This window comes from Pezoporus flaviventris, unplaced genomic scaffold, assembly GCF_033815535.1.
Source record: "Pezoporus flaviventris isolate CSIRO_AGI_PZ_B2104156 unplaced genomic scaffold, CSIRO_AGI_Pfla_v1 ptg000008l, whole genome shotgun sequence".
NCBI lineage: Eukaryota > Metazoa > Chordata > Aves > Psittaciformes > Psittacidae > Pezoporus > Pezoporus flaviventris.
The window spans coordinates 3,761,855-3,788,501 of NW_026892556.1; the positions used below are offsets into that span (position 1 = coordinate 3,761,855).

Sequence of the window (26,647 nt, forward strand, 5' to 3'; positions counted from 1 at the left end):
CCAGGTATGAGGACTACCTGCCAGTCCCTGGGGATTTACTTAGACCTTCAGAGGTTTTTCTTGCCTGGTTTTGAGACAAGACCCAGGATCATTCTCACCATTTGTGCCATTTCCTTCCCTTCTTTGACCGGTTCCATGATATTCCATGAGTTATTTCCTTTTTCTTCATGCCTCAGTTTCCCTTCATCAAAGAATAGCTGCTCATTTCTCATCTGCATTGCAAAAGTAAAAGCAATGTGTGGACCAGCATTAGGCATATTTGTGTGAATTGGTTTTCAGCCTGTAGTGGAGAAACTCACATCAGTAAATCAGTTTAGAGAAGAGAAAACAGTATAACAGTAGCATATTAAAAGAGTCTTTTATCAGTCTCAAAACCAGCATTGATAGCACCATCGTCTGACTTATTAACAGGCTTGGAACAGCTTGTGCTCAGTTTGTGTTGGCCAAAGCATCTAACATAGCAGAAAACCAAAACCACTTCCCGTCTAGAACTCGGCCCCTGACCTGGCTGGAAACTCACAATAAATCTATACATTTTATCGGATTTCAAGGGGTTTTGAGCCAAACTTCCACAGCAAACTGTTCTGAGTCCTGGAGAGAAAACACTGCACGAAGCAGAAGGATCGTCTGGCTTGAGAAACACGAAACATCAGGTTCATTTAAAAGATCAGGTGTGTACCCGAAGGCTTGACTCCTCATACACATTTAAACAAACCCCATCACTGCAAGCCATGTGTTGAAAGTACTTTAGCTGTATTATCATAGTCAATTAAAACAAGAGGCTTAAGGAATGTTTAACCCTGCTGCAGTAACTAAATAGCCAAGAGCGTTATTAATGGGAATTTAATAGGGGGTAGAATTTGAACCATTTATAAGAGAGGGAAATTGATTTTAAACACAATTCAATTGGCTTACACAGTGTAACCCTCTTCTGGTTAGAGGTGAACTAGATGCCCTCTAAGGTCCCTTTCAACCCAAACCTGCCTATGATTTTAAGGCAGCAAGGGCAGCATCGTTCAGAAATCACACAGCAAAGCATCGAAGCCATTAACTTCTTTTTAATTAAAACCCATCTTTCAAGTCACACTAAAAGCAAAAAAAAAAGGCAAACACTCAGGTATAAAATGGCAGAGCAATACTGTGACAATCCCAGCTCGCTGTTGTGTACTCTGGAGTACACACTATTAATCACCATCATAAGCAGACAGGATGAGAGCTGCATCATCATTCATTTGAAATCTTCATTCTTCAGCTGATCCATTTCCCATAGGGTCCTCATTAAAGGATGCTGGTTAGCGTAGCTTCAGGGTAGGACTGTCTCAGTGAAAAGCTTCTTGCTTGTTTTCCCCCCATTACACATCTTAAATGTCTCAGCTGCTGATTTAGATGTGAGACAGATGAGAAACAGCATCTTGCTGTCATAAAGTAAGCCTGATGAGGGATTCAGGCCAGTGCCTACACTTCACATTAGCCAGATGTCAGAGGCCAGTGATGGGAACCCCTGTGGTGCCTGGTGCCAAGTTAGTTAAAATTAGCACTGCAACTTGATAGTACCAAGTCAAAACTGCCAGTGTAGAACAAGTCACCAACTCCAGTGAGTCACCACCACTGTAGGCCCATAAAGAGAGCTGGACTGTAATAAGCATGATATTGCTATAAAGTGAGGACTTTTCAATGAGACTATCTGACAGAAGGGGTAAGGGCCACCAATAGCAATGCAGATGTCATCTTCTCTTCACGAGTGAAGCTTAGATTGCTACGTAGGGTGGTGGGGATTCCTTGGAAGGCAGCTCTAAGGCTTCCTCATACGATGGCAGCACAGCCTGAAAGAGAAGACCATTAGTTATGGGGATCACATGAAGGGATTCAACAAGTGATATATTCCCATTTATCTGCTTTGCCTGAAGCCTGAGTTTCAGGTTCCTGCAGATACCATTGGCACTGAAAGATCTTATACAAAAGTTAAAGGAATATAATACATTTGGAAAAGTAAACCTATTAATGCACATTTGAAGGGCTGAACAATCTCTCAGGCAGCTAAAGAAGCAAAAGTAAGGACCATCATGTATTTCATCAGCCTAAACCATGCCCTTTCATGATGTAGATCTGAAGCAGTCTTTACTCACCTTTTCAATTGCTTGCTGGTCAACTTTTACCTCCTCTCTCTTGCTGGCTTTAATATACTTAAAGCAGCTCAGGACACATTTGAACATACAGGCCTGGAAAGGAAAGGGAAGTCTGCCATCACATTGCACATCAACAAGAGCATTTCTACTTTGGCCATCAGCCTGCTATTGTCCTGCTCTCTTCTCTGGAGGTAGAAGCATGGGACCATGTGTCTCAGGACCTTAAGAGAGTTTCTCTTCATCCTTCATTAGAAGGGTGACAACTCCATCTATTCAGAACAATACACTGGTGTGGGAAGTCGAGAGGACTGGTAATACCATTAAGTATAAAGCACATGCTTAAGACCTCAAGGAGTGCAATGTCATCACGTAGGAAAGGAAAGCATGTCCTTCATGTTATTCGGATGTCTCAGAAAAGCACCTTGGGCACAACATCCACTTCCCAGAGATCCAAGGCTCCCTGGTCAACTAAGACTGACATGAAAGGTCAGCTCATTCAACAAAATCCTCTATATATATCCTACCTTATACTTGCAATAGTTACACTTTCCTGACAAGGCTGCTTTACACCTCCCTGATGCAATAAATAGAGCTTTTCTGAGAGAAATGAATCGATTGACAGGTTGTGGTAGAAGAAAATAAGCCAGGCCTGTGAAACACACCATATTAAATAAATATTTTCCCTACTCTGTGCAGCGAGGCAGAGTCGTGTGCCTCTTGTTTTCATTGGCCTAAGAGCCTGCTTTAAAAACAGTTGGCATTTTCAAAGGAACACAGGGAGTTATATGCCCCGAGAGCAAGCCATAAAGCTTAGGACTTCTTAGAACAATGAGGACTGTTTGTCTTGACACAAAGCCAAGATAAAGAATGAGAATAAGGAATGAAGTATCTGAGTTGAAGGAATCCGTCTCTCAAACAAACTTCCAGAGATAAGGAGGCAAATTCAAGCTTTGACCCCCACTAGGGAATACTGCAGAATCCTTCCTGTTCCAAAAGCCTCCCTATATGGAGGGCGAGCTATTTCAGAAGTAATTATGCTAAAGCCTTACTTTCATTTCTCGTCAGAAAATGTTTTATTCCCCTTGGTTTCTGCATTCTTACCACCATGGAGGGGCGTGGGTTTATGATACTCAAATGAGATAAGGATAATTTGTGGATACACAGATCAGAAAGGGAAACTGCCCTGAAGGTGCTTTGTAAGCATCACTCCATCACTCTCTCTGCCCTTTGAATACTTTGCATGTCCAAGGAGCTTAGACTTGAACAACTGATTGTATCACCATTGGGGGGTCTACAAGTATATATACACCCAGCTACCACACTGGTAAGGAGCTGTGAAGTTGCATGGAGAGACTTCCACTTTGCAAAAAGGGTGGTGTTACATGAAAGAAACGAGGAAGAGGAGCAGTACCATCCCTCTAGCATCATCAGAGAATCTTCTTCTAAAAGGGACAACCAAGCCTTGCAGGTCTCACACAAGGTCACTGGCAGGGGCACTCAGTGAGGCAGGTGCCCCATCACTTCTCCATCTGACAGACCACCTTCTAGCTGGATTATGCTATGGTACTGGATGCAGAGAACTACTTGGGGACAGTAATTGCCACTTGGCAGGCAAACAGCACCAGATACACAGAAACAGCAATTTAGTGTTAGAGCAATAAATGCTTGTGATAGGTCATTAAGCAAGTCAATTTATGCAAAGAGATCCTGGGCTAGTCCAACATATTTACATACCACCTTGGTGTGGGCATTGAATTGAAACCAATGTGCCCTAAATTGGCCAAATGGCCTTTTTAGGTCTCAAAATCTTTATCACTTGGAAAGAACTCTCCAATGAAAATGGTTTTGCTACACATGGAAGAGGGGAGGAATTGTCATTGAATTTAAGGGATGGGGTTCCTAATGACTTGTTTGAGGGAGCATTTATGCTTGTCCATTGTTTCTTTTATTATCCTCCCCTCATCCCTTCTCCTGCAAACTCCAGCACAAGAAGCCGTTGCGAGTTAAGCAGCCTTGTAGCTAATGCTGTGGAAAATGCAAATCAACCAATTTGCCAGGTCAGAGAGATTTGTGCTGAAGACCCGTGGTGCCAGCTGGGTTTCAGGGTTATCTCCACTCCTATTGCGCAGTTTATGCAAATATTAAAAGATGCTAAAGTAATGTCTGTAGTGCAATCATGCAAGACATTCCACTCCACCCTGCCTTGTCCAACCACCTGGGAAGAGTCTGAATAAAACTGCTTTCCAACTAACAAGTAGCATTTTTCACTGTGACAGAATCTGCTCAAGTACCTGGAAAGATCTGGTTTTCTTACCTGGTCTGAAAGCCCTCAGTGAAAACCCGGTTCTCTGACCCACTGAAGCAAGAAGAATAGAAACCATTTCACCAGTGGAGTTTTCAGAGGTGTAAGCAGAAGTCAGCAGCTCATGGGTTTTAATTAAATTTCAGGGTATCAGTGTGCATAACTCTGCTTACATCAGTGCAGGAACAGCGACTTATCCAAGTGGAAGATCTAACCTGCTGCTTAATGATCTAACTTATTTTGGCACATGACAGCAGAAGAGTTTCTTATATTTGTTTTCAAACATCCTTTTCGAGATGAATGGATGGGAACTTGCATCTGCAGAAGCATAAAACCAGTGATTTGAATATTAGACCTGCCTCACATAATATGCTGAGGCATAGCTCCTATTATACCCAGGGAGAGACCGACAAGGCTTTCCAATGCCCTGGTAGATTTAAGAGAGAAGGAAGACCAGTTCTTCCTACCCCCCAGGCAAGAGAGCTTCATTTCAGCCTCACCAGACCCTGCAGCCATTTACCTTCAGGAAGAGGACAGCAATGAATGCAACGGTGAAGGTGACCATCACTTTGGCATATTCCTCTGTTGGTAACTTCTCCACAGCTGGCAATAAGCTCTGTGAAAAGAAGGAGAGGGACTCAGTAATGAATGCTTGCTCCCTCTACCAGGGTTACACAACGCGGTGGAGGTCTCAGCAGGTTTCTCAGCCTGCCTCTCAGGAAGGTGGGACAGGCCACCTTCTTTTCCTCATTGGAAAAAGCAGGGATGTTTTTTTATCTCCTGCTGTTCACACTCCTTTGGCAAAGGTTTTCAGGAGACTATTTAAATGAGAACTCAAAGTATGACTGTTTAATAAAGATGAAAAGTTTATGCATTTTCAGTGCGGGCTTGCGGGCTCCATACAAATCATTTTGCTCTGCAATTTGCATCCATAAGATTCTTAAGAGAAAAACAAGGTGTACTTTTAAGAAACACTGGCATAAGCAAGCTGTCAGTCAAGAACACGGTGTTGGTGAGAATATACAGAAAAATCCTCTTTTGTCACCAAACAGAGCAGTTCTGGGTATACCGTTTAGATCAGAGAAAGTTTACCCTGTCTTCACAGCCGCTGAAAGGAGCTTCATAGGAGGTCTCAGCATGAAAACCCAGCTGAGCTTGCTCCTAACCTACCCCATTGTCTGAAGACTTGAGGCTGAGATAGGTGGGGACCTCCATGTAAGAGCTGCAGAGAGTGAGAATACTCAGGCAGAAGTCCAGCAGCTGCAGAGCCAGGAAAGGGATCTTCGAGTGTCCCTGCTGCAAGAAGGGAACAGGAATTTGGTTATCACTACGAGACTGTGACACTTCTATAGACCCTCCACATTTTACACAGGGCCTGTGCTTTGTTCACATTGAGCCTAACCTATTTAATTTACCCAAAATTATGGGCTGATTGAGGCAAGCTCCACAGGAGAGGCCTCTAGCTGGGTGGTGATAATCCCTACTTATCTTCAGAAATCCCTTCTTAGCATGGGCACATCCAGAACGACCTTCCCAAAGCCATGAGGCAGACAATAAAATCATCAGGAAGATCCCCAGACATGGGAAGCTGAACAATGCCCCAGCTGGCACTAGCTCTCCTTATGCACCCTGGAGCCCCCAAGGACTGAATCCTGCCTCCAGCCAGTATAGAAACTACCTTGCTGTGAAGAGCCATGGCCCAAGAAAATGATCCTTCATCCCTACATTATGCATTAGCTTCCATCTAATAGAGGACAGAGAAAACCACCCCAGAAGTGAGCTGTTACCTACCGCATGGCTAAGGGAGGACACAGAAATGATTGCAGGGACTTGTATGTAGGAACTGAACATTGTTAGGAGGCTGAGGAGAAAGTCCATGACTTGTAGAGCAAGGAATGGGATCAGGAGACGTTCCCTCTTCTGAGACAGAAAAGCAATGCCAGTTATTTCTATTCTGAATAGGAGAATGAGACCAGCTATCAATAGGTGAAAGGACATATATATTAAGGTACTCCAAAAATAAAGTTTCTTGGAATTCTGCACCTAATCCCACATACTGTGGTGGCAACAGATTAGGAAAAACTGAAGGCCACCAACACTGAATTTTTTAATCCCCTTGGAGAGTTTCTGTGAATTTTCACTGTATGACATTAGCAATTGATCCCATCAGCTGTCATTCAGCTGTCCCCAAAGTTTACTATGACAGAGAAGGCTGGGTTCCTACACCAGTGCAGGGTTGTTTCTTCTCCTGACACGGGGAAGGAATCCCCAGTGCGATAGGGGAGTTAGAGTGCTCCTGAAGGATCCAACTTGGATCTTGACAGCAAGGAAATGAGGCAATAAAGCGTCACTTCGAAATCATAACATTTCCATTCCTTAATGTGAAAAATAATCTTGATGGAAGCATCACTGAGATGTGGTCAATCTGGCAGCTAGCAGCCTTGTAGAGGAGCTTGAGACTGCAAACCAGCCGCCTTCCCCCTCTACAAGAGAGCAGATATATTACTTGCTTTTCTGATCATTCTTCAGCATTTCCATTGAGCATCCTCTAGTCCCCTCCTCTAACACCTCCTCCCTCAAAGAGCCCTCAGCCAGCAGCTAAATGCCATTGTGGAGAGCATACCTTCACCACACCGAGCAGGAGGTTGAAGCTGATGATAAACAGCATGATGATCAACAGGAAACTGGTGAGAACATCAGCTAAAAGTAATAAAAGCAATTAGCACATTACTAAAAGCTTATTATGACAATTTTACCACTAAGGAAGAGCTAAAGCGTGCTTGCATATGGAATCCTAGAATGGTTTGTGTTGGAAGGGACCTTAAAGCTCATCCAGTTCTAATCCCTCTGCCATGAGCAGGGACACCTTCCACTAGAGCAGGTTGCTCCCTCTTAGTATTGCAGACTGCCCCGATGATGACTACCAAAGCCTTGCGTGCACTGTGCTGTATGCATACACATTTGGTCTTTGTAGGGGCCTAGGCAGTGTGAGGAGTAGGGTAAAGTTGGTTTGCTGCTTAAGAAAAAGGAGCAGCTCACACCAAAGGCAAAATACTGCTATTTTCTTTATCTGCCTCTGCAGAGCATAGAGCCTGTCGCAGTGCCTCCTCCAGCTCGCTCTCCAATTTATTTCTTATTGCTTTACCTGAGCTTAAAATAGCAACTTGGGGGTCTCCAACTCTCAAGTGCTTGAATAAAGAGTATAATTTTATTAGAAAAAGAGCCAAGTTTTTAGCTTTTCTGATATTTTTTAAGGCAACCGATGCCTTCCATAGGTACATTTCTCAAACATCAGAAATATTTGATTACTGGCTTGCTCTCCCTCCCTGCCAGTTTATCCCATGGCTATTAAACAAATCTAGTGCCTGTTTTGTCCATTACCCCTTACACATGCTTTCATAGAGAAATTGTGCTTTAGCCTGTCGGGTCCCTGACATATTCCAGCTGCTCTGGTATCCACTGCTCAGCATTGCCCATTTTTTCCCCATGAAAGTGCCCCTCATTTCCCCAGCTTTGAGTGAGCACAAGAAGCCTCTTCCTTTCTGGGGCTCAAGGGAAAACCCCTTTGAGGAGGCTGCATCCTTCAAAGAAGATAGAGAACAGCTTATCTCAAGAGAGGGAGCAGCACTGCATGAGTTGCTGCACATGGAGGTGTCAGACATTCAAGACTTAAGGGAGTGACCAAAAGTACCCAACACTTGACATACATCAGGAAAAAAGATACTAGAAAATAGCTTGTACTTATAACCCCCACAAATACAGGATCCATTTAGCACAAAATAATGAGAATTGAAATGCAGGAGTGGAAGAACTCTTGGGCCACAGCAAAGAAAGAAACCCCAAATCCAGCAACCCCTGAATGAGAACAGAGAGGGCAACAGAGGTAGGGCTTTGTGGCAGAAGAGGCTGCTTTGCAGCTCATGGGGGTCATGGGAAGAGCCTGTTTCAAGGCAGACAAACCAAACCCACCTTTCAGAAGCAGGAGGGTAGAGGCAAGGCTGCGATCTGGCTCACAAAACCCCAAAGTTTAGTAACTCAAAATAAAAACAGAGCTTACAAAGACAGACCCAGCCTTTGTAGGAACCGCTATAAAGAGAAACACTCCCATTAAACCCCAAACTGCCCAAAGCCATTTTCCCTGCTTTTCCTCCCAGAACCAACCAGCAGAAACTTGCCCATGAGGGGATTTATCTGTTTAGCACAGTGTTTCCTCCAATTCAAGGCAGCTGTGTTTCTCTGCCTCTTCCTGCATGCTCTCCTGCTCCAGCTCTCTAGGCAGGCTTGCTAATTGATAGGGCAACAGGCTGTTGCTTCTGGAGGCTAATTGCAGCAGAACCCAGCTGAACTGTCCAAGCAGAACCTACATTAACCCCCCCCCCAACCAAGCTAACAAAGAAACAAAAGCCCACAACCCTTCAGACACAAAGGGATGGGGACAAAAGGAAAACCAAGGGCAAACAACTTTCCACGCTCTCTCTACCCCCATGAGTTCACAGCAATCACTGCCAGCCTTTCCGCTGGGATGTTCCATTCCAGGGATGTTTTAGTACCAATGGGTCTGATCTCAACAATCAAAGATTTCACTGAAACATAATGACTTCTTCCTTCATGGGAGCACAGTGAACAGATGGGCTAGAAGGGGTGACCCCCCTTCCATAGTGGGACCTTCTGGCTCTTTGCTCAAGCCTCCATGAGATGGGAATACAGTCCATGTTCTAGAGAGGCCAAATGCATACGTTTCAAGGGCTGGCAAAGTGGCAAGAAAGCTTCAAGAACCAGCAGTGCTCCCTAAAGTGGGAGGCCACAGCAGACCCTAGAGACTAGTACTGTGACTAACAGGCTCTTTCCATGCCCAGCATCTGCTGTTCAAATATATAAGAACTTAATTTTTAAGTCTCTTCAGTGTTTCCTTTCATGCTTAGTTGGCCTTTGTAGGATGAATGTTTCTCTCTTTTGGACTTAAAAACCCCCAGATAAGAGCAAAATTTAGGAATATGGAACCGAGCTTTAGCACCTGTATGATCTCAAACACAGGGGCATCATCCCACTGTTTTCCCCTCTGCTCTTCCTGCACATCCATCTGGGTTCCTGCCTCAGGATTTTTTCTTCTAGAACACCTTAAAAAGTACCAGAGTATTCAGGGTTTGTCTTTGTATAAGGGGTGTGTGCTCCTTAAGGGCTGTTATTTCAAGACAAGAGGCAATTGTTAGAATAAAGGAAATTCGACGTAGACGGAAGGAAAAATCATACAGTAATGATGCGGTCTTGAGCAGGGATGCAGAAAGGTTGTGGAATTCCAATTTGGAGGAATCTGCAAACAAAGCCCTGAGCAAACTGCCCCAGCTTTGGAGTCAACCCTGTTTCAAGCAGGAGGTTGGACTGGAGATCCCCAGAGATCCACCTTACCTTTGCTCAGTGATTACTGGACCAGGCAGGGAGGAAGCGTTGCTCCTCACAAGGCCTGTTTCACTCCCATAGCCCTGGAATGTCCTACCTACGAGAACAGTTCTGTTCCACAGCCCCCTCCATGCTGGCAGTGGTACTTTACTGCTGGCAGTGTGTGGTGAGATGTAGCCCCCTTTGAGGTGCACCTTTTCCTAAAAGCTTATAGGAATAAACAGGAGCAACAAATAAAGAAAGATGCTGGTTCTTAGGCTTTTTCTTACCCAATTCCTCTGAGACTACCTGAAGCTCCCAGGGAATTTAATGAGAGGAACATAGATGTGCTGTGAAGTAAATGCCGTTTTCCTTGGGGAGGTGGTGTAACCAGAATAGGGGCATATGACAGAGGCTCCGCAGAGCTGCACTAGACACTTGCAATGCTAGCAAGTAGTCCCCAAAAAACCCACCCATCCAACAGGAAAAGAGAGCATTTATTTGCCAAATGTCTATTTTTTATTAACTTCACACCAGGGTTTTTGCCCTGACTGTAGCCAGGAGGGACACTGAATGAGTTCTAGTATTTCTCATGAATGCAAAGAAACCCTTTCTGTTTTATAGCCCAATAAACTGGCATGGGGAATACAAACAGGGCTCATAAAGCTGCGGTGTAACAGTTGCATTCACAGATTGTCAAGCATGGCAGTGTCTGATTCAGTGCTGCTGATAAGCTGCAGGGAGTTATTTCTGGACAGCCGCATTCAAAGGATGGGCAGGACCAGCAAGGGAATGAAGCATCCCAGTCCCTTCAACCAGATTTGGTTTTCAGCAGAGAAGGAGGCAGTATCTTTTGCATAGGCAATAGTATGCATAGGATATGGTGTATGCTGTGCACACAGGTCTTCAGGCATTAATGAGTTGTTGTTCTTGGCTGGCTGGGCAGAAACTGGAACAACTTTTCCAGTTGTACTTTGTCCACAGCCTCTATTTTTATAGTCATTAATGAAAAATAAAAGTGATTAACATTGTGCACGGACATGAATTGAAGACATCCTAAAGATCTGACCTACGGCAAGCAGTGGGGTGTAACGTTTTCAAGGCAGAAACCCATTCACATTAGCAGCTTAGAACTGGTAAGGAAGTGTTACTTGAAGTGTTTTTGAGGGGATTGCTCTTGGGGTTTATTTTTTCAGCAGGAAAAACTAGTCTGTCAAAGCTCAGGGGCTTTAGGAATGAAGCACTGCCAGGAAGGCTTTTGCTACGAAGACTTCTCACCTTCTCAGGATGGGATTTGTAATGGGCTGGAAATGGGGGAGGCTGCATGGCAAATGCTCATCCAAATTCCTGCTGTACATGAGATACAGCTTAGAGATGTGAACTGAATGCTTTCGGATTGCAACAGAATGCCCCCGGTTACCATGCAGCAGAGTCTGCCTCCTGCTCTCTCTGCCTGGCCAAACTAGTCTTGTGTTATTTCTTAAACAGCAGTTAGGTAATAAATTCTGATCAACTTTAGATCAGCCAGCACCTTGGCATTGACCCCACGAGGGGTGGGTAAATCATCTTCAAGGCTCCCAGAGACAAAGAAGAACATGGGTCATCTTCCCAATTTAATCCAGCTTTTTCAGCAGGCCTTATGTTCATTTCTTGGTCAACTTTCATTGAGAAGCAGATTTCAGAGGAGCACTCTCAGTCCTGCGCTGCCTACGGCATCTTGTAAGCCAAGATGTGAGGAGAAGCAGGCTGCAAGAGACAGAGCATCCCTCTTCTGCTCTTCCAGTCACCCTTCCCATTACCCCAGCAATCCCCAAAACCTACAATCCCAATTCTTCTTCCCATCCCTGACCATACCTGTGGAAGTCGAGGCGCATCCCGTACCCTCTTTTAAAGGCAGCAAAACTTACTGCTGAGAAACCTTGAGGGAGCTCTGATTCCTTATAAAGAACTCCCACATGTATTCTTTCCCTACTGTATCACGTGCAAAGCATTTTCCCACAAACCTTGTCTTGTTTATGCTCCTGGGCCATGATTACAGTGTTAGCATTCTGTATTCTGAGAGGTTCTTTAATCTGGCAGGAGCTACAAATAGAGCAGCAGATGCTGAGGGCATCGACAGAACCTCTCCCCGAATTGTTCTCCAACTCATCCATCTGGGTTTTGAAGTCAAATTGAACTTTTTCTACTGATTTGCTGTATTGCCTCCCTGCTAGCTGCTGGAAATAGAAGGGTTGCACTGTGCTTATTCCAGCTATAATCAGAAAATACAATCTCCCGAGCAGAGCCTTTTGAAATGCTTGGGAAGAGAAGCCAAGTGGAAGTGCTGGGGATTTCATTAGAAAATGTTCCTTGTTGTGTAGGAGGCAATGGAAGAGGGGGAGGGGGAAGACCTGTCATTTTGATTGTGTGGGAAGGGGGGGGTGGGGTGGTGTGTGTTTAAAAATGAGGCCAATTTCATTCCCAACAGTTTTATTCTTAAAGAAAACCTTCCAGATTCACACGTCTTGCTTAGAAAGAGTGTAATGGATTTGTATGGAAATGATCTGAAAAATCTGTCTCAACAATTGGGTTTCTTTTTAGTTTAAAGAAGATTTTACTCAGATACCTATAGAAAAGTGAAAATTATTGCCCTTGGATGATCTTTCTGCAGAAAAATAATGAAAAACAATTGTCATTTTTACATAACTGCTTCTGCGGGCAAGTAGACTGATTTGCAAATGTAATGGCTGGTTTTCAGCAGTTCAGATCTGTGCAGTAGTCAGAATGCATGTGCAGACTCCACCACCAGGAAAAACTATTTCCAGCTATGCCCATGGCCCAGTCAGGTACCAGCAAAAAGCCAACCCCAAAAGAAGGGAGGAAGACCTCAAGGTCCCATTTGAATCATGTTCTTCGGTTTTCATCTGTAAAATTCAAACTAGAAATGTATTTTACAGGAATGGAAAAGTGGGTTCTCCGATGTTGTGATGATTCCAGACACCTGGAAAACAGCCACGTTCTAGAGCCTGTGTGTTGCATGTTGCCCTAATGGGACTGCCCCACAGAAAGCATTTTCCAAAGCAGTCATCATGGTTGCTGAGTTGAGCCACAGCTGCAGAAGGACCTCTGTGGACCACACCTAAGCAAAGTAACCTCCAGCCCACCCAGACTGGAATACTTTGGAAGAAATGCCCCATGTGAAAGATGACGGCAGATCCTTGCTTGCTGTCCTACTAGGAGGACTCACCCAGATTTCCATCTTCTGCTCACTGTTGATGCCTTTAGAAACAGCCTTGGTGGATCACAGTGGTGCCTCCTAAAACCCAGCTGGGCTCTTTGTGAACCCATCTGTTAGCAATAACATCACCCAGACAGTGCCTGGTTTGGTTCTTTCTGCTATGTCTAACTCCTACCCTGCAGACGAGTGAGATCTGCTGTTCTTGGTTTCCTTTTCCTCCACTTACAGGTCTCTTTGTGCATCCTAAAAGCCTGGGGAAGAACACATTGAGAAAGCAGGGAACAGGCAAGTCTTTGCTGCTGTGAGTTGCATTTTTCTCTATGAGCCTTCTCTGCAGGGCAGAGACAATGCAGGGTGTGGGAGCCTGGTTTCCTCCTTTCTGCACTCAGCAGAGAAGGGTTGTCTCAACTTGTGGTTTTATACCGAAAAGTGACTCAGAAAAGGGAAAAGTACCCCGTGTTTGTTGCTTCCAAACAGCTTCACGCAGAATTAGCCTGCTTAAGTAATATTTGAGGTCTGGGGAGTTATGTTATTTTAAGTGGCACCCCACGTGAGCTATCTGCCAGGTCTATGAAAGCTAAGCTAGATCCTTCCAAACTCAAGCCATAGGAATTCAATCAACCATGAAGAATGTGATGCCTGTGACTGTTTATGGGCTATGAAACAGCCTGGCTGCTTCATTCAGACAAGCAACGCTCTGCAAAAACACCAGGGGTTGGGAAAATCTGGGATGGGAGCCAAAGGGACAAGGGGGAAAAGGAGGTGGGTTGGTGGAATTCTCTGAAGTGCCTTCAGCTGTGAGGTGAGAGACCCCTGCATGGCATGATGGATGAGAGGATGGCTCTACGGCATAGAGGGCAGGGCAGTGGCAACGTCAGGCAGCCCATTCACCTATGGGATGTAGTGTGGGGCTGTGATTTCTCCTCAATCCAGGACTCTTGGGTCACTGGTCAGACTCAGACCATTGAGGAGCTGGTCAGAAACTTCTGTGTTTTGCTGGAAAATGCCCAATATGTGAAGGAAGCCATCAGTGTGTGCAAGGCTTAAATGGTCTACAGTTGGTGAAAAGAAAGAGAAGGGAAAATAAAGATTGTCAGGTTAATGCAAAATGCATTGCAGAGAGAGTGGGAAACTGAAGGAGTATGAGGATACTGGAGAGTTTGGAGTCAGGACCTGATCCACTGAATGAAAGACACCTCCTCTGGGCTCCACACTGGTCTCCAAAAAGCCAACACAGCCAAAGCCTAAAACAAAATCCAGGTCTTTAGAGCCTAAATTTTGTCTCTGGGTCTGAGCTTTTGCCCATCTATTGTGAAGAGCAGTTTCCAATTTTCTTTGATGAAAGAGGGACCAACGCAGGACCTTGGGTTCCCTCTCAACCCCACAGACCCTTGCTGCTTTCCAGCATCCCAGTGACCTACCAATTCTGTAGTAATCCTTGTCCAGGTCTTTGCAAAAGCCTTTTCCACTCGCCACCTCCAGGGAGTACTCAATCAGCAGCAAAACACTCATAACCTAGGAGGACAAAAGCAAAAGACACAATTCAGTGGGCCTTGGGCCAGCTTCCTATCATCAGGTTTGTTTCCAGGGAGCACGCGGTGGCCACAGTCCTAAATGCAGGATGGGTTTCCAAGTGAGGCAGACACGAAGGGTTTCAAATCCTGTACAAGAAAATATTGAGGCAAAAGTTATCAGGTTATGAATGGTTTGGTTTAACTGTCTTTTTCTGCCAGCTTCTGAATGAGAAAATACAGAGTTAATGAGTTTTGCTTCAACATTTCATATCCAGAAAGTCCTGGGTTTACATTTTGAACATGCATTTTGTTTCAGAATTGAACTAAATGTAACATTAGTATTTTAAAGTGTAAAAAGAAACAAAAAGAATGAAGATCTCTCTAAGGTTAGCCATGCATTGACAAAAATATAATCCTCCTTCTTTTCTTTATTTGAGAAAAATCTCCAAATGTGCTTTTTGTTTTTTTTTCACATTGAGCCACAATGATTTCCTCCAAGTTTCTCATTTGGACAATCAAACCCAGACCCTGTTCATTCCATGCTGAGTTTAGCAAGCTGTGAGATGGAGTGAGATAGAGCTGTGGTCTCAGTCCTAGCACTGGGAGCTGCTCTCAGGTCTCCCCTTCAGGAGCCTTCTCTTCTCCAGGCTGACCCAGCCCAGCTCTCTCAGCCTGGCTCCAGAGCAGAGCTGCTCCAGCCCTCGCAGCATCTCCATGGCCTCCTCTGGACTCGCTCCAACAGCTCCATGTCCTCACCAACACCAGGACCAGCACTGGGAGAACCCTTTCTGCAGATTACCAGGGACAGGAGCCACCAACAGAAGTACCATCAACAAACAAGAGGTTGCTGTGAAGAGATGAATGAGAGAAGCCATTTCATCTGGACTGCACAACCTCTGTTTGTGAGTCATCTGAACCCCACACTGATGGAGGAAGCAAGTTTGTGTCTGGTCTGCCACTAAGATCAACACAAGCGCAGGTACCACAGAGCTGAAGCCACTTTCCCACAACAGCTACATCAGCTTTTCATTTCAACAACCGCTTAAAGAAGTGACGCAGGCAAGCAGGAACTGGAACTGTTGTGGTCTGTGCTTGTGTTTGCACTCCTTCTGTATGGGAAACAGCAAACCTGGCTGAGAAGGGAGCAGAAGAGAGAATGGCTCTCGTCTCTGGATGGAGATGCCATACAAGATCCAGACAGAGCTCAGGAAGGAGTAATGTATAGTCAGATGTGCTGAGGCTGACATTGCATGCAAACAAAAAAACATAGAGGCATGGAAAGGAAGGTTTTGCATTGCCCCAGAAATGAGGAAGCATGGCTGGGACTGCAGCAAAGACAGGAACTGAATGCAGACTCTCCCACTGTCTCTGTGTGAGCTGCAGAAGTCCTAGAAACTGTTTTTGTCACCAAATTGATGGACTTTCTGCGCCACGAGCTGCAAGTACAGCTTCCAAAAGAGCTGTAGCACATCCCTCAGAGCCCTTTGCTTCTAGGCTATCATCCACCAAACCACACTCTTGCTGCAATGGCGACTGGGACCGTGTCCCACCATGAGCCTTCCCTTTGAGCTTTAAGTCATGCTTTCTCCTGGCCTGTCTGGTACCAGGTTGTTCAACAGCTACATGACACACACAGCTTTTGGTTTTCATTTATTTGCCCTGCAGTAAATGAACTTGGCAATCTCTAGATCTCATTACATAGGGACACAAGAAACTTAAAGGGGATTCAGTTTAATGTAACAGCATTTAAAGCCCCATGGAAGCACTGAAACTTGTCAAGGATGAAATTGTATTGATCTGAAGTTTCCTTACACCTGATGGACACCCCCGGGGATGTGAAGGAGCTCTTAACTAACTCCACATGGAGATCACATGCTGACTTCAAGTGCTCTAACTCATCTGAGAGATTTCATGTACAGGCTCCCAAAGAGATTTCACTTCCCTTGTGGCTGTTGTTGGTCAAATCCCTCAACTTGCAACATGGAGAAATATAGGAAGAAATTCCTTTTTCAGGTTTCTATTAAATGGAGGCCTGAGCCAAAGGGATGATATGAGCACTAAATACCAGTTTCATTCCTGAAAGACAAGTGAGTTAAAGTAGGGTATCAGATCACAAATAGTCCCAGATTTACAGCCAGAGGCTAAACTTCAGTATTGAGAACCCCTCTAGTATCTTATCAAAGAGGGGAACAGCAGAATAAAAGAGGCTGTGGTTTCCTTGCAGGTGTTGAAATGAGCCACACAACCAGACCCTCTGCAGTCACACAGAATAAGTACACATCAGATAGAAAACCCAAGCCTCAACTGAAATTTAGGGAGAAGGCTTTTAAAGTGATAGCTGGGGTTTAAACTTGCTGTTTAAAAGAGTTTTTGCATGGAAAGAATGAGCCACTGAACTGCAACAAGACAAAACAGGCAATGATCTCTGGGCCTTTCCCTTGGCTCTCCATCACAAGTGCCACGTGAGGACATCTCCATCACCTGCCTTTGCCTTTGACATGCTGCTGCCTGGCACGTGACAATCTCATTTATTCCTGCAGAGAACAGACATGCGAGGTGATGAAACCTCTGCGGTGGGCTGCTCACCTCAATGTGAGAAGAAGGTAGAGGAAGATTGATGTGCTGATTGCTCCGCAAGGCTGTGTAAATTCTCACTCAAGATTCACCCTTCAGCTCCAGAAGAAACTGAAAAGTTCACATGTCAGCGACAGGACTGCTCAGACAAGCATCCAGTTCCCTTTCTTATTGCTATGTCACGACAGGGGAGAGGCAGGTTTAGGATTGGAAGTTTCACCTTCCAGCTAGCCCTTATTTTATCCCCTACAGCCACAACTTTTGAAGGACACCTCTCATCTTGTAGCTGCCTCTATGTAAAATGAGTGCTTCACATTTATTGATAAAAGATCTATAACACCAGAAAACGGTGTAGGACTGAGGTAGTCATTAAATCAAGGCTGCTGCACTGGAGGTGTCTTGCAAAGCAGACTCTTACCAGCATGATGCATGCAGCCCCTGTTCCCTGGTGAGTAACTGCTGCAGCTGCAGTAGGGTTAAACTGCTTTTAGTGATCCTCCTGTGCTTTTTGCTCTCTGAAATATGTGCATCTTGACTAATCCAAATAATTTCTCTTTATGCACATGGCCTTGGTTCTTCTTTCTTTTTCCTCTGCAAGAAGAGCTTGAAACCACAAGGAGCAGGGGTCATCTGGGACAGTGACACGCTGCTCTGGCAGTGCATTGCGGTGCTGTGAAGGTTTCTGACAGCGGTCCACGCTGACAGGTAACATCCAGCACTCTAAGGGCAAATAGCACCACAGATAAATGCTGGTACTTTGAGAGCTTAGTTTAATTTACAAGCGGTTGTTGTGGCAGGGTAGGATGAAGTGAGGAGTGCTTTTAGCTCCCAGTTGGTTTCCTTTCAAAACATTTTATCTTTTCCTGCCCACTGCCTCCTTTTCCCTGCCTTGTTTGTGCCACAGAGATGCTCCAGGAGGATGAGGGAGCAGCACAAGGTGTTCTGAACATCTTGGGCCAGTCACAGCCTGGTGAAATCGCAATGTATTGCAGCTCTGTAACAACACGAGTCACATCCACAGGTGAGGACTGGACCTGAGGAACGTCCCAGAGGTGAGACTGCTTTCTCAGACCTCCTCTGGCTCTAAGCAAGGACTGGTAGCAAATGAATTGCAGGTTTTCCACCCATTCTGTATGCACAGAAGCAACTTTCCAGCCTAATTCTTGAAGCTAATGTCACATAACCTGAGGTCTGTCTGTGCTGGGAGGAGCTGATAAGCAGAAAGACAAGGTCCTCTATGCTTTCTCTGAAGTCACCTCACAACACCCAGTGAAGCTTTGCTGAGCACACAACTCTCTCCTGCTCATTCACTTCCTTCGCCTCCCTGTTTGAGAATGCCCACAATTTACTTCAACTGTCTATGGAGAGATCAGCAGTGAGACAAATCTAATTTATAGGAGGACAAGACATCGCCACAAAGCCCCAGAGCTTCTGTTTGATGGTATTACTATCACCCAGCATCACTATGATTCATCCCTAGGACCCACAGCAATAACTTATACTGATACAAACCAACACTATTGATATAACAAATCACCCAAGTCACTGCCCAGTTATAAATCCCCTTTTCTTTTCACTCCCCCTGCCCAGCTGCAGCTACATGATCAAAAAGGTGGAGAAGATGCAGGGGAAAAAATGGTTGCTATTCTGTGTCATCTCTTAAAGAAAAGACAATCTTCTCCGAAAATGAATCCGTTTTCCAAGGGGTTCTGTGTGAAAGAAGCCCACAGAGATGTTAAACTACAATTTGCCAAACATGGAAAGAACCGTTTAAGAAGGAAATGTGAGCAGAACAGAGCTGGAGGTTATTAAACACCATGAACACGAGAGTGTTCATGTAACTTCAAGCTCAAGAAGTCCTGACTGCAGGGGATGCACAGGCCAGGGATCATTTGGTGCCTGTCCTACTCCCAATATCTTCTTCTCTGAGCACCTGCTAATGGCTGCTGTTGGAAACAGGCTGGGACATTGGGGCTGACTCAGGACATCCATCCTATGACTTCTGCCTTCACCATCTTGCAGAGACAAGCAGCTTCTCTTGCCCACCTCAGTGGACCTCTAAACCTCCTCTGCAGGCTCTTTCCCGTGAGCACTGTGAAGGCTCACTCCAAGGCTCTCTGCCTTTTGCTGTTCAACACTCACCTGGTGCCTTCCACAGACCCACAAACCCTTGAATAACGCATTCTTCATGCGATGTCACTGGTAATGAGGCATTCCCTGCTGGCCACCAGCACTGAACGGAGGTGTCTCACCCTCCTCCATCACACCTGGTGCAAATCAGGAACCTCCACTGTTACTGGCATCACAGTGGAAGAAAAATGTGCCTCAGTTCAAAGCATTTACTGACTTCTGAGGAAGACAAAGGAGGCTGTTTTATGATCCACCCTCCCAGCTAGGAAAAACCATATTCATTTTCTGTCCTGTCTCACCACTGATAACACATCGCTCACATCGCATGGCGCGCTCATAGCTCCCTGGAGACAACGCGTTGTAGTTCCATGTCTTGTGTTTCCCACCTTTGCACAGCCCTTTAATTTTGTCAGCGCCTCTTCAGATCTTGGCAATAATTCCTCCCAGGGTTCCATTTCTGAACAGCTCATGAGCATCCCTCTGTGATAGGTGTATGTTTAATTGCTTGTCAAGAATTGCTTGTGCTTGTGCAGAAATCAGCTTTGATCTGATTGATTTTTTTGTGTCTTGGGGTCATAAGAATGCACAAGAAAGGCAGCAATTTCTCTTTCTTTAAAGCACTGAGATGGTAAGATGTGAGCTCGTGGCAAAAGAGGTCTAGCCTGCCTAGGGTGTAATCTAGATGCTCAAAAAGCAGAAGGCAAAAAAACCTATAAAATTGCATGATTCTTTTAACCAACCTTACAATGTTTGTGAGGTCCCCAAATGATTGAAATGTGGCATGGAAATGCTACTGCAGGGCCTGGCTTTCAGGTAATGCCAGGGCAAAGATGGTGGTGGTTACATTGCATGAAGATGCAGCGCAGACCCATGTTTCTCTCTTCTGCTCTGGGCTGGCATAGGACCATTTCCTATGGCGATGCAGAGAGGCTGCATTGTGCTCAAGCACAGCCACCTGCCTGGGTCACTGCCTCCAGCAGCTCACAGTGCTGCTGATTCCTGGTGTGCTCATGAAATCCTGTCATTCATGGGATAATTTCCCTTTATCTAACTACCCCCCCAAAAGCAACCAGCCGATCTTCAGATTTCTTTGCCTTTCTTTTCATGAGCTGAATCCTCCACCAATGTATGCAGGCAATGGCATCACGGAATCCAAACCCATTAAACCAGGGGGTCACATTGCTGCCTTGGCTTTGTATGACTGAGATGGGGGCTATGGTGCAACAAGGGTTTTCCCCGGCAGCTTGGATGGCTCCTGCTGCCCCAGGAATCAGACTGGTACTGCAGGGAGACCACGGCATGTCCTACCCATGCATGGCATGGCTGTTACGGCTGCCATGCTCAGCATGTATTTGCAGGCTACAGCTCCACTTCTCCCATACAAGGACTGGATTGGGAGCCCCTGTTAACGTTATCACCCTGCAGCCTCCCAACCCATGACTCTGCACGCTGAGCGTAACACATGGGGTTATTTTAAGTGCCTCTGCCGTGCGAGAAACCACATCCTCAGCGTGACTTAAAGCCACCTGAAAGCAACCAGGCGGTGTGGAAGAAACGTCCCCCATGCTCCTCTGCCTCTGCTTGATGCCATCTGTGCCCACCCCAGAGCGGTTACACCAGCTGCCTGGCTGCTGAACACAGCCACGAGCTCCAAATGGAAACCGAAATGGTGCATATAGTGTCCAGAAATGAGGCAGCTTCATCGACCCACCCTTTGCTTGCCTGGAGCCCAAATCCCTCCTCCCTGCAGTGATTCCTAATTGCAGTTCTCCCATTGCCGATGTGCTGCCCAGTTTTGTAACGACAGGTCCAGGGAGCCACGCTGAGCCCTGGCCAAGCTGCACACCCCTGCGTGGGTAAGAGCTCTTGCATTTAGCTGCGAGGGAAAAACAGGAAGCAGAGTGAATTTCCATGAGCTCCAGTTGGTAGAGCCAGGGAAAAAGCAGTTGAAAAGCCCTCCCAGTGCAATAGATTTCTTCCTGCTCCCCCTTTCCAGCACCTCTTTTGCCCATCCCTCTGCAATCGTTGTGTTTTCTCTTTTGGGAACACAGAAAAGTCAACAGCCAGTGAAGACATCTTCTGCAAAGCTCACACCTCCGCCTCTCTTTTCTTGTCTCCCTCTTCCTATGCCCCCCCCTTTCAGTCCTATGACTTACCATGTGGAAGATCCCTAGAGCCACTGTTGCTGTCTTGATGTTGAAGAAGCAACATTTGGGGGGCTCGGTGGTCGTTTGGGCACTCATTTTCTGCTCCCTCTGCACAGCTGTGAGTTAAGGAGGTTGAACTCGCAGCAACCGCCCCACAGAAAAGCGAAGCGAGTAGTTCAGCTCCACTTCCTTCCTGGTCTATAAATGTGTTAAGTCATCTACAAAGTCACATGAGGGCTTTGATTTCTCAATAATAAAGCAAGCAAAATCGTGTTGCTTTTCTAAGAGATCTTTAACTGCTTGCATAGTCCAGATGGCAAATACAAGCACAAACGCTGCTTTGGGCAGGTGGTGTCCAGCAAGTGAGGTATAGGGGCAGAGGAGGGATCTGAAGCAGGACATAGCTTTGTCCTACAAAAATCATCAGAAACAAAAGCAGGGGGCCAAGAATCTCACCTTAAACTTGACCCGCTGTGTTTGCAGAGCAGCATCCAAGTGCCTCAGCTTGAAGCAGCTTGCTCCCTGCCAGCAAAGTCACCATTCCTTGGAATTGCTCCTGGGAGCTGCTGCTTGAGCAGCTCCGGACTCTGGGACTGGAAGAATGGTGAAGGGTTGTTGGCTGAGGCATGTGCAGGTTTGCTCCTGGTTCATGAGACAGCTGATGTGATTTATGTCCATCAGCTCCTGGAAAAGAGGCACCAGAGAGATGTGAGCCTGGTGACTTGGCCACTGTGTAAGGTGTCTGTCTACCCCTGCTTGAACCCCCTGAAATCTGCTCCTTGCTACATATTAATGGCCATTCTCATAAACCCCATGCTTCCTGGGAAAGGTCTGGAATGCCACAGCAGGGTGAAGGCTCTCCAGCAGCCAGGTAAATGTGATGAGAGTGCTGGGCACACTCAAACAAGCTCTCAGGTGACTTGTGTGCCAGCATACCTGGTCTCAGCCTCCCAGACGTACTCACTGAGTTGCTTCATGCTTCCAGGACGCTTCCCAGCCAACATGAGAGCCCTGCAGTGTTTAGGCAGAGAGTTTTCTTGGTTGCCCTCATCAAACTAAATGCACGAGTTCTACCTCGATGCCAGGAACTGGCTGTTTTGTAGCCCTCCAAATCGGCACCGAGCACTCCATGTCCAGCTATGTTATGGGAGCGTGCTGGAAAGCTTCAGTCTGGCTGGGTGGATGTTCCCAAATGCCACAGAACTTCCACAGGGATGTGCTTTTAGAGAAAGTCAGGAGTTCTGGGCAGCAATGGTAGGAAACAGAAGTAGCTGAAAGCCCCTGGAGACACTGCAGCCAAGACAGGGTCAACTTGTGACTTAAATCAGATGGTCCACAAGAGATTGGCCATGCCTTTATGTCCAGGATGCCCTTCCAGAGCCAGGGATCTCTGCAGCACAGCCGTTTCACAGCAGGGCAAGGTCAGTGCAGTTGGGTCCTGTTGCATATTCCCATGGTTTTCTTTGGAATCTCACCAAATCCGACAGTTTATTACTGCAGTCCCAAGTTTTGGAGTCACATGGTTCTCTCTTTATTTTTTCTCCCTTTAAGGATGCCTTTGTGTTTTTCAGTCTTGGATTTCTGGGAAACTGCTTGCAAACAAGAGCAAAGAGTAGCTGAACAGAAGAAGATAAGGGATTCTCTCCCTTTTTATTGCACTGTTTGGTGATTTCACTGCATTTTAGCCAATCTCATAACAAGCTAGGGAAGAAGATGGACGCATATGCTTCAAAGCCCTGAGGACTGCAGTACAACTCCTGCCCTGTGGTGGGCAGGAGGCTGAAAGCAGCTTGAGGAAGGAATGGGAGATAAATGATGAACAGTTGTTGTAAGTTTTGGTGGACTTCAGACTAGGTTTAGATTAAATCCTACCACTTTGGGGTCACTTCTGCACCAAATCAGGTCACTTTTGAACCAAATCACTCGTGGCTTATGACTGGTAAAATTCTGACATCACTGTTGGTTGCCACCTTTATGACCTGTGCTTTTCAGGCAGAAAATGAGGTGGGGTCAGCACATTATTCAACATAGCCTCTAACTACTATTGAAAAACATAAACCAGCTGCAAAAGTTCACTGGTGGATCCATAGTAAAACATGGAATTGAAACCTCTTCTCAAGCAGGGAAAGCACAAAGCCATAGATGAGCACTAAAGGCAGCACAAGTGAGAAGCCCTGCATCTATCAAGACCCCTGGGGTAGCTAGAGCTACATCACGCCGCAGTAACCATAGACTCCCAGACTGGTTTGGGTTGGAAAGGACATTAAGATCATGCAGTTCCAACCCCCTGCCATGGGCAGGGACACCTCCCACTAGACCAGGTTGCTCAAGGCCCTGTTCGACCTGGTCTTGAGCACTGCAAGTCTGGAGCACCTTTAACAGGGTTAAAAATAATATATGGTTTTAGAAACCGATCGGTTTAAGCATCTTTCATTTACAAATCTCTTGCAAATACAGGTTTTGCTTTACCTTCTCCACATGAAATGTGCTTTCTTTGGGGTTTGCTTCCCCTCAAAGCCATGTTGTGGACCCAGCCCGATGAAGGTGCAGGGGGATCAAGTATTTCCTGCTAATATGAAAAGCTGGTTTATAATTTGAATCTGATTTGCTTGGAAAGTGTACTTTCCCTTTGCAATCCCCCCTGTCCTTTTAGAGGCAGACAGAAGCTTGCTTGTGCGAGCGTACCATACCCAAACTTAGCTCACAACATGTAAAAACAAATAGAAAGTGTGGCCCAGGCTGGGCTGTTGGCTTCAAATAGACCTGTGCTGCCTGAATGCCACTGCGTATTTGCCTGACAGCATTATCCTGAGTGGCCCCTTTCAGTGGTCTGCATACCAGCCTCTTCAGACACCCAGACTGTTGCTGAAAGATCAGCGTTGTAGGAAGTTGGTCTGCTCTAAGGAACACAGCCTGGGCTTTTTCATGAAGCTATGGGCATGTATTTTATATGCAGAGCCTTGCCCTGATTCCTTCCTGGAAGCAATCCCATGTGGGACCCATGGTGTTTGAGGGGTGTTGGTCCTTCAGCTTGATTCACAGCGTGCTGCCATTGGAAGGCATCTCCCATCAAGACACCTCCTTCAAAGAAAGCCCGAGGAGAGGCTGGAATGAGCCGTGCACTGCTCTCCTTTGCATCTGCAGCAGCAAAATGCTTCCTGGGTTTGGGTGTGCTACTCCTTGAGGAAAGCAGAGTTGAATGGGAGTGTAGGACAGCCACTGTGAATAAATCAGAGCTGCCAAATTGCCTGCGTTGCTCAGAAGGGTATTAACACAGCTGTATGCTCCCTGTCTAAATCGTTATGCCTAATTCCAACATCATTTCAGGCATGCGCTGTTCTATAGAGGGACAAATATGGAAGAGGTTGGGTTAGGAAGACAAAGCTTTTAGTCCGAAAAGCCTGTGCTGACTTCACAGATGAGGAAACAAAGTACAAGGAAATTAAGGAGCTTTCCCCAGAGAAACAACCAGCCAAGAACAGAGCTGACTTGAGCTTAAGCTTCCTGCACACAAACTTCTAACACCCTCCTTGTAACAGGCTCCCAGTTTCCATGCAGCCCTGATCCTGCTTAGTCCTAGGTCTGGCCCCCGCCAGTGGGAAATGTTGCTTCTGTCCTTCCTAATTGGCTTCCTCCAAAGCATTGCTTCATGTATTTGCACTTCAGAAGAAGCCAAACAACAATGTGAGAGCCTTAATGAGGGAAGTGCTGCATGCCAGCAGAGCAATAAATCTCTGGCAGAGGCTGGCATTGGGTCTGCTACCGCAAATTCCTGTTGCAAACCAGTTGGGCTCAGGCATCGGCTGCTGCCAGGAAAAAGGGAGAGTTTGGTTAAGTGGCTGACAAATGGCTTCTGCTTCTGGAGTCTCCTAATTAAACTGAATGCACTTGCCTGTCAAATGCATTTACAAAGGGAGGTTTGTAAAGATGCAGCCACTAAAGGATGAAACAGAAGCAAGAACACGTGTACTCATTGAATCCTCACTGCCTCGTGCCAGATCACATATGAAAGCCCACATAGGAGCACATAGGGCTTTCTCCACAAGTCAGTGGGTCATGGGCATTTGCACTTGCTTGTGAGCTGTGATGAGAGCTCTGTGTCATGGGGTCCTGCCTTGGGTTGAGGTGAAGAGTCCTTGTAAGCCAAAGTACTCCTCAATCAGTGCGTTTTACAGGCCAGTGCTTTGTTATCATCTCTGCCTCAGTCCATTCATCTGAACCCCACTGCAGCCCCATTGAACTCTCTGTAGCAGGGGGTTGGAACTGGATGAGCTTTAAGGTCCCTTCCGAAACAAACCATTCTATGAGTCTCACAGAGGGACTGTTTTGTGCTTTTCAGAGGCAATCACTTGGGTTCCTCTGTTCCCCCTGTAAAGCCTGCTGTCTCCAAACAGCAGTGAAAAGGTGAAACCTTGAATTCAAAAACAGTCATGATACAGCATGGGAATTACATCACCATGAGTCAAAAAAATACTTCCAAATATGGTTTCAAACAAAGGTAAAAACCAATATTCCAGAGAAACTTAGCCCATGATGCTCTCTACCTATACCTTCTTGAGCTGACTGCTTCAGCAGGGGTATTTTGGGGAGCAAGTGCAAGTGGGTACCAAGGAGACGCGACTGTGGATGGGGTTATTGCAATAGCAGCACAGCTGGGTTTTGTGATACTCCCAGCCTCACTCCCCCAGGATCTGAGGGCCATGCTGACCGGTCTTTCTCCTGCGTCTCCAGCCTATGCCTCCTTCATGCAAACCCTCACCAAGCCCAGCAAGGAAGGTTTTCAACCTGCCAGCATTTTAGACTTGATGATAATAGTGAAAAGTGTCAGAAATGATTATTTTCTGAGTAAGAAAACTAAAAATCCCCTCCCCATAGCCCTGTGCAGTCAGAAGCTCTCTAAGGGCTCAGAAGAGAAAAATGATCATTTTGCTTATTCTGAGTGACAAGAGCAATCTATTCATTAATGTGAGTTTTGACCATCAGTTCATAATGCTTTATGTCTATGCTGATGTGTGTTTTGCCATTTGCTACTTCTTTTATTGCCATTATGTGACGTGCTTTATTCATTGCACTGGGATTTTTATCTGCCCTGTTACCTGCTTTATTCCTTCATTATATTTTATATCAGGTTTCCTATGCTTGATGTCCATACAGCCTCACTCTAGATATGCTTTACTGTATTTTATACATTACTTTACATGCCTGCTGCTTTACTCAGACATAAAAAATAATAATCTGGAGTATATTTAAGTGCTCACAAA

General features: G+C 45.8%; 1 protein-coding gene across 1 annotated transcript; it reads right to left on the minus strand.

Moving 5' to 3' along the window:
• Window positions 1-829: 829 nt before the first annotated feature.
• LAPTM5 (lysosomal protein transmembrane 5) lies at window positions 830-21,579 on the minus strand. The gene is made up of 8 exons (XM_061449932.1): window positions 21,396-21,579; window positions 14,443-14,536; window positions 7,052-7,128; window positions 6,220-6,348; window positions 5,599-5,724; window positions 4,949-5,044; window positions 2,127-2,219; window positions 830-1,823 (listed from the first exon to the last, which is right to left on the minus strand). Exons 1-8 carry the CDS (start codon window positions 21,480-21,482, stop codon window positions 1,749-1,751), a joined length of 777 nt encoding a protein of 258 aa, XP_061305916.1. The 5' UTR covers window positions 21,483-21,579; the 3' UTR covers window positions 830-1,748.
• Between the last annotated feature and the right edge of the window lie 5,068 nt (window positions 21,580-26,647).

Bases quoted from the DNA above. Each gene is read 5' to 3' on its own strand.
- LAPTM5 (XM_061449932.1), bottom strand. From the start codon at position 21,482: ATGAGTGCCCAAACGACCACCGAGCCCCCCAAATGTTGCTTCTTCAAC. The intron at 14,537-21,395 runs GTAAGTCATAGG...TTGTCCTCCTAG, and splicing joins CTCTAGGGATCTTCCACATG to GTTATGAGTGTTTTGCTGCT. The intron at 2,220-4,948 runs GTAAATGGCTGC...TTTCCTTTCCAG, and splicing joins TTGCTGTCCTCTTCCTGAAG to GCCTGTATGTTCAAATGTGT.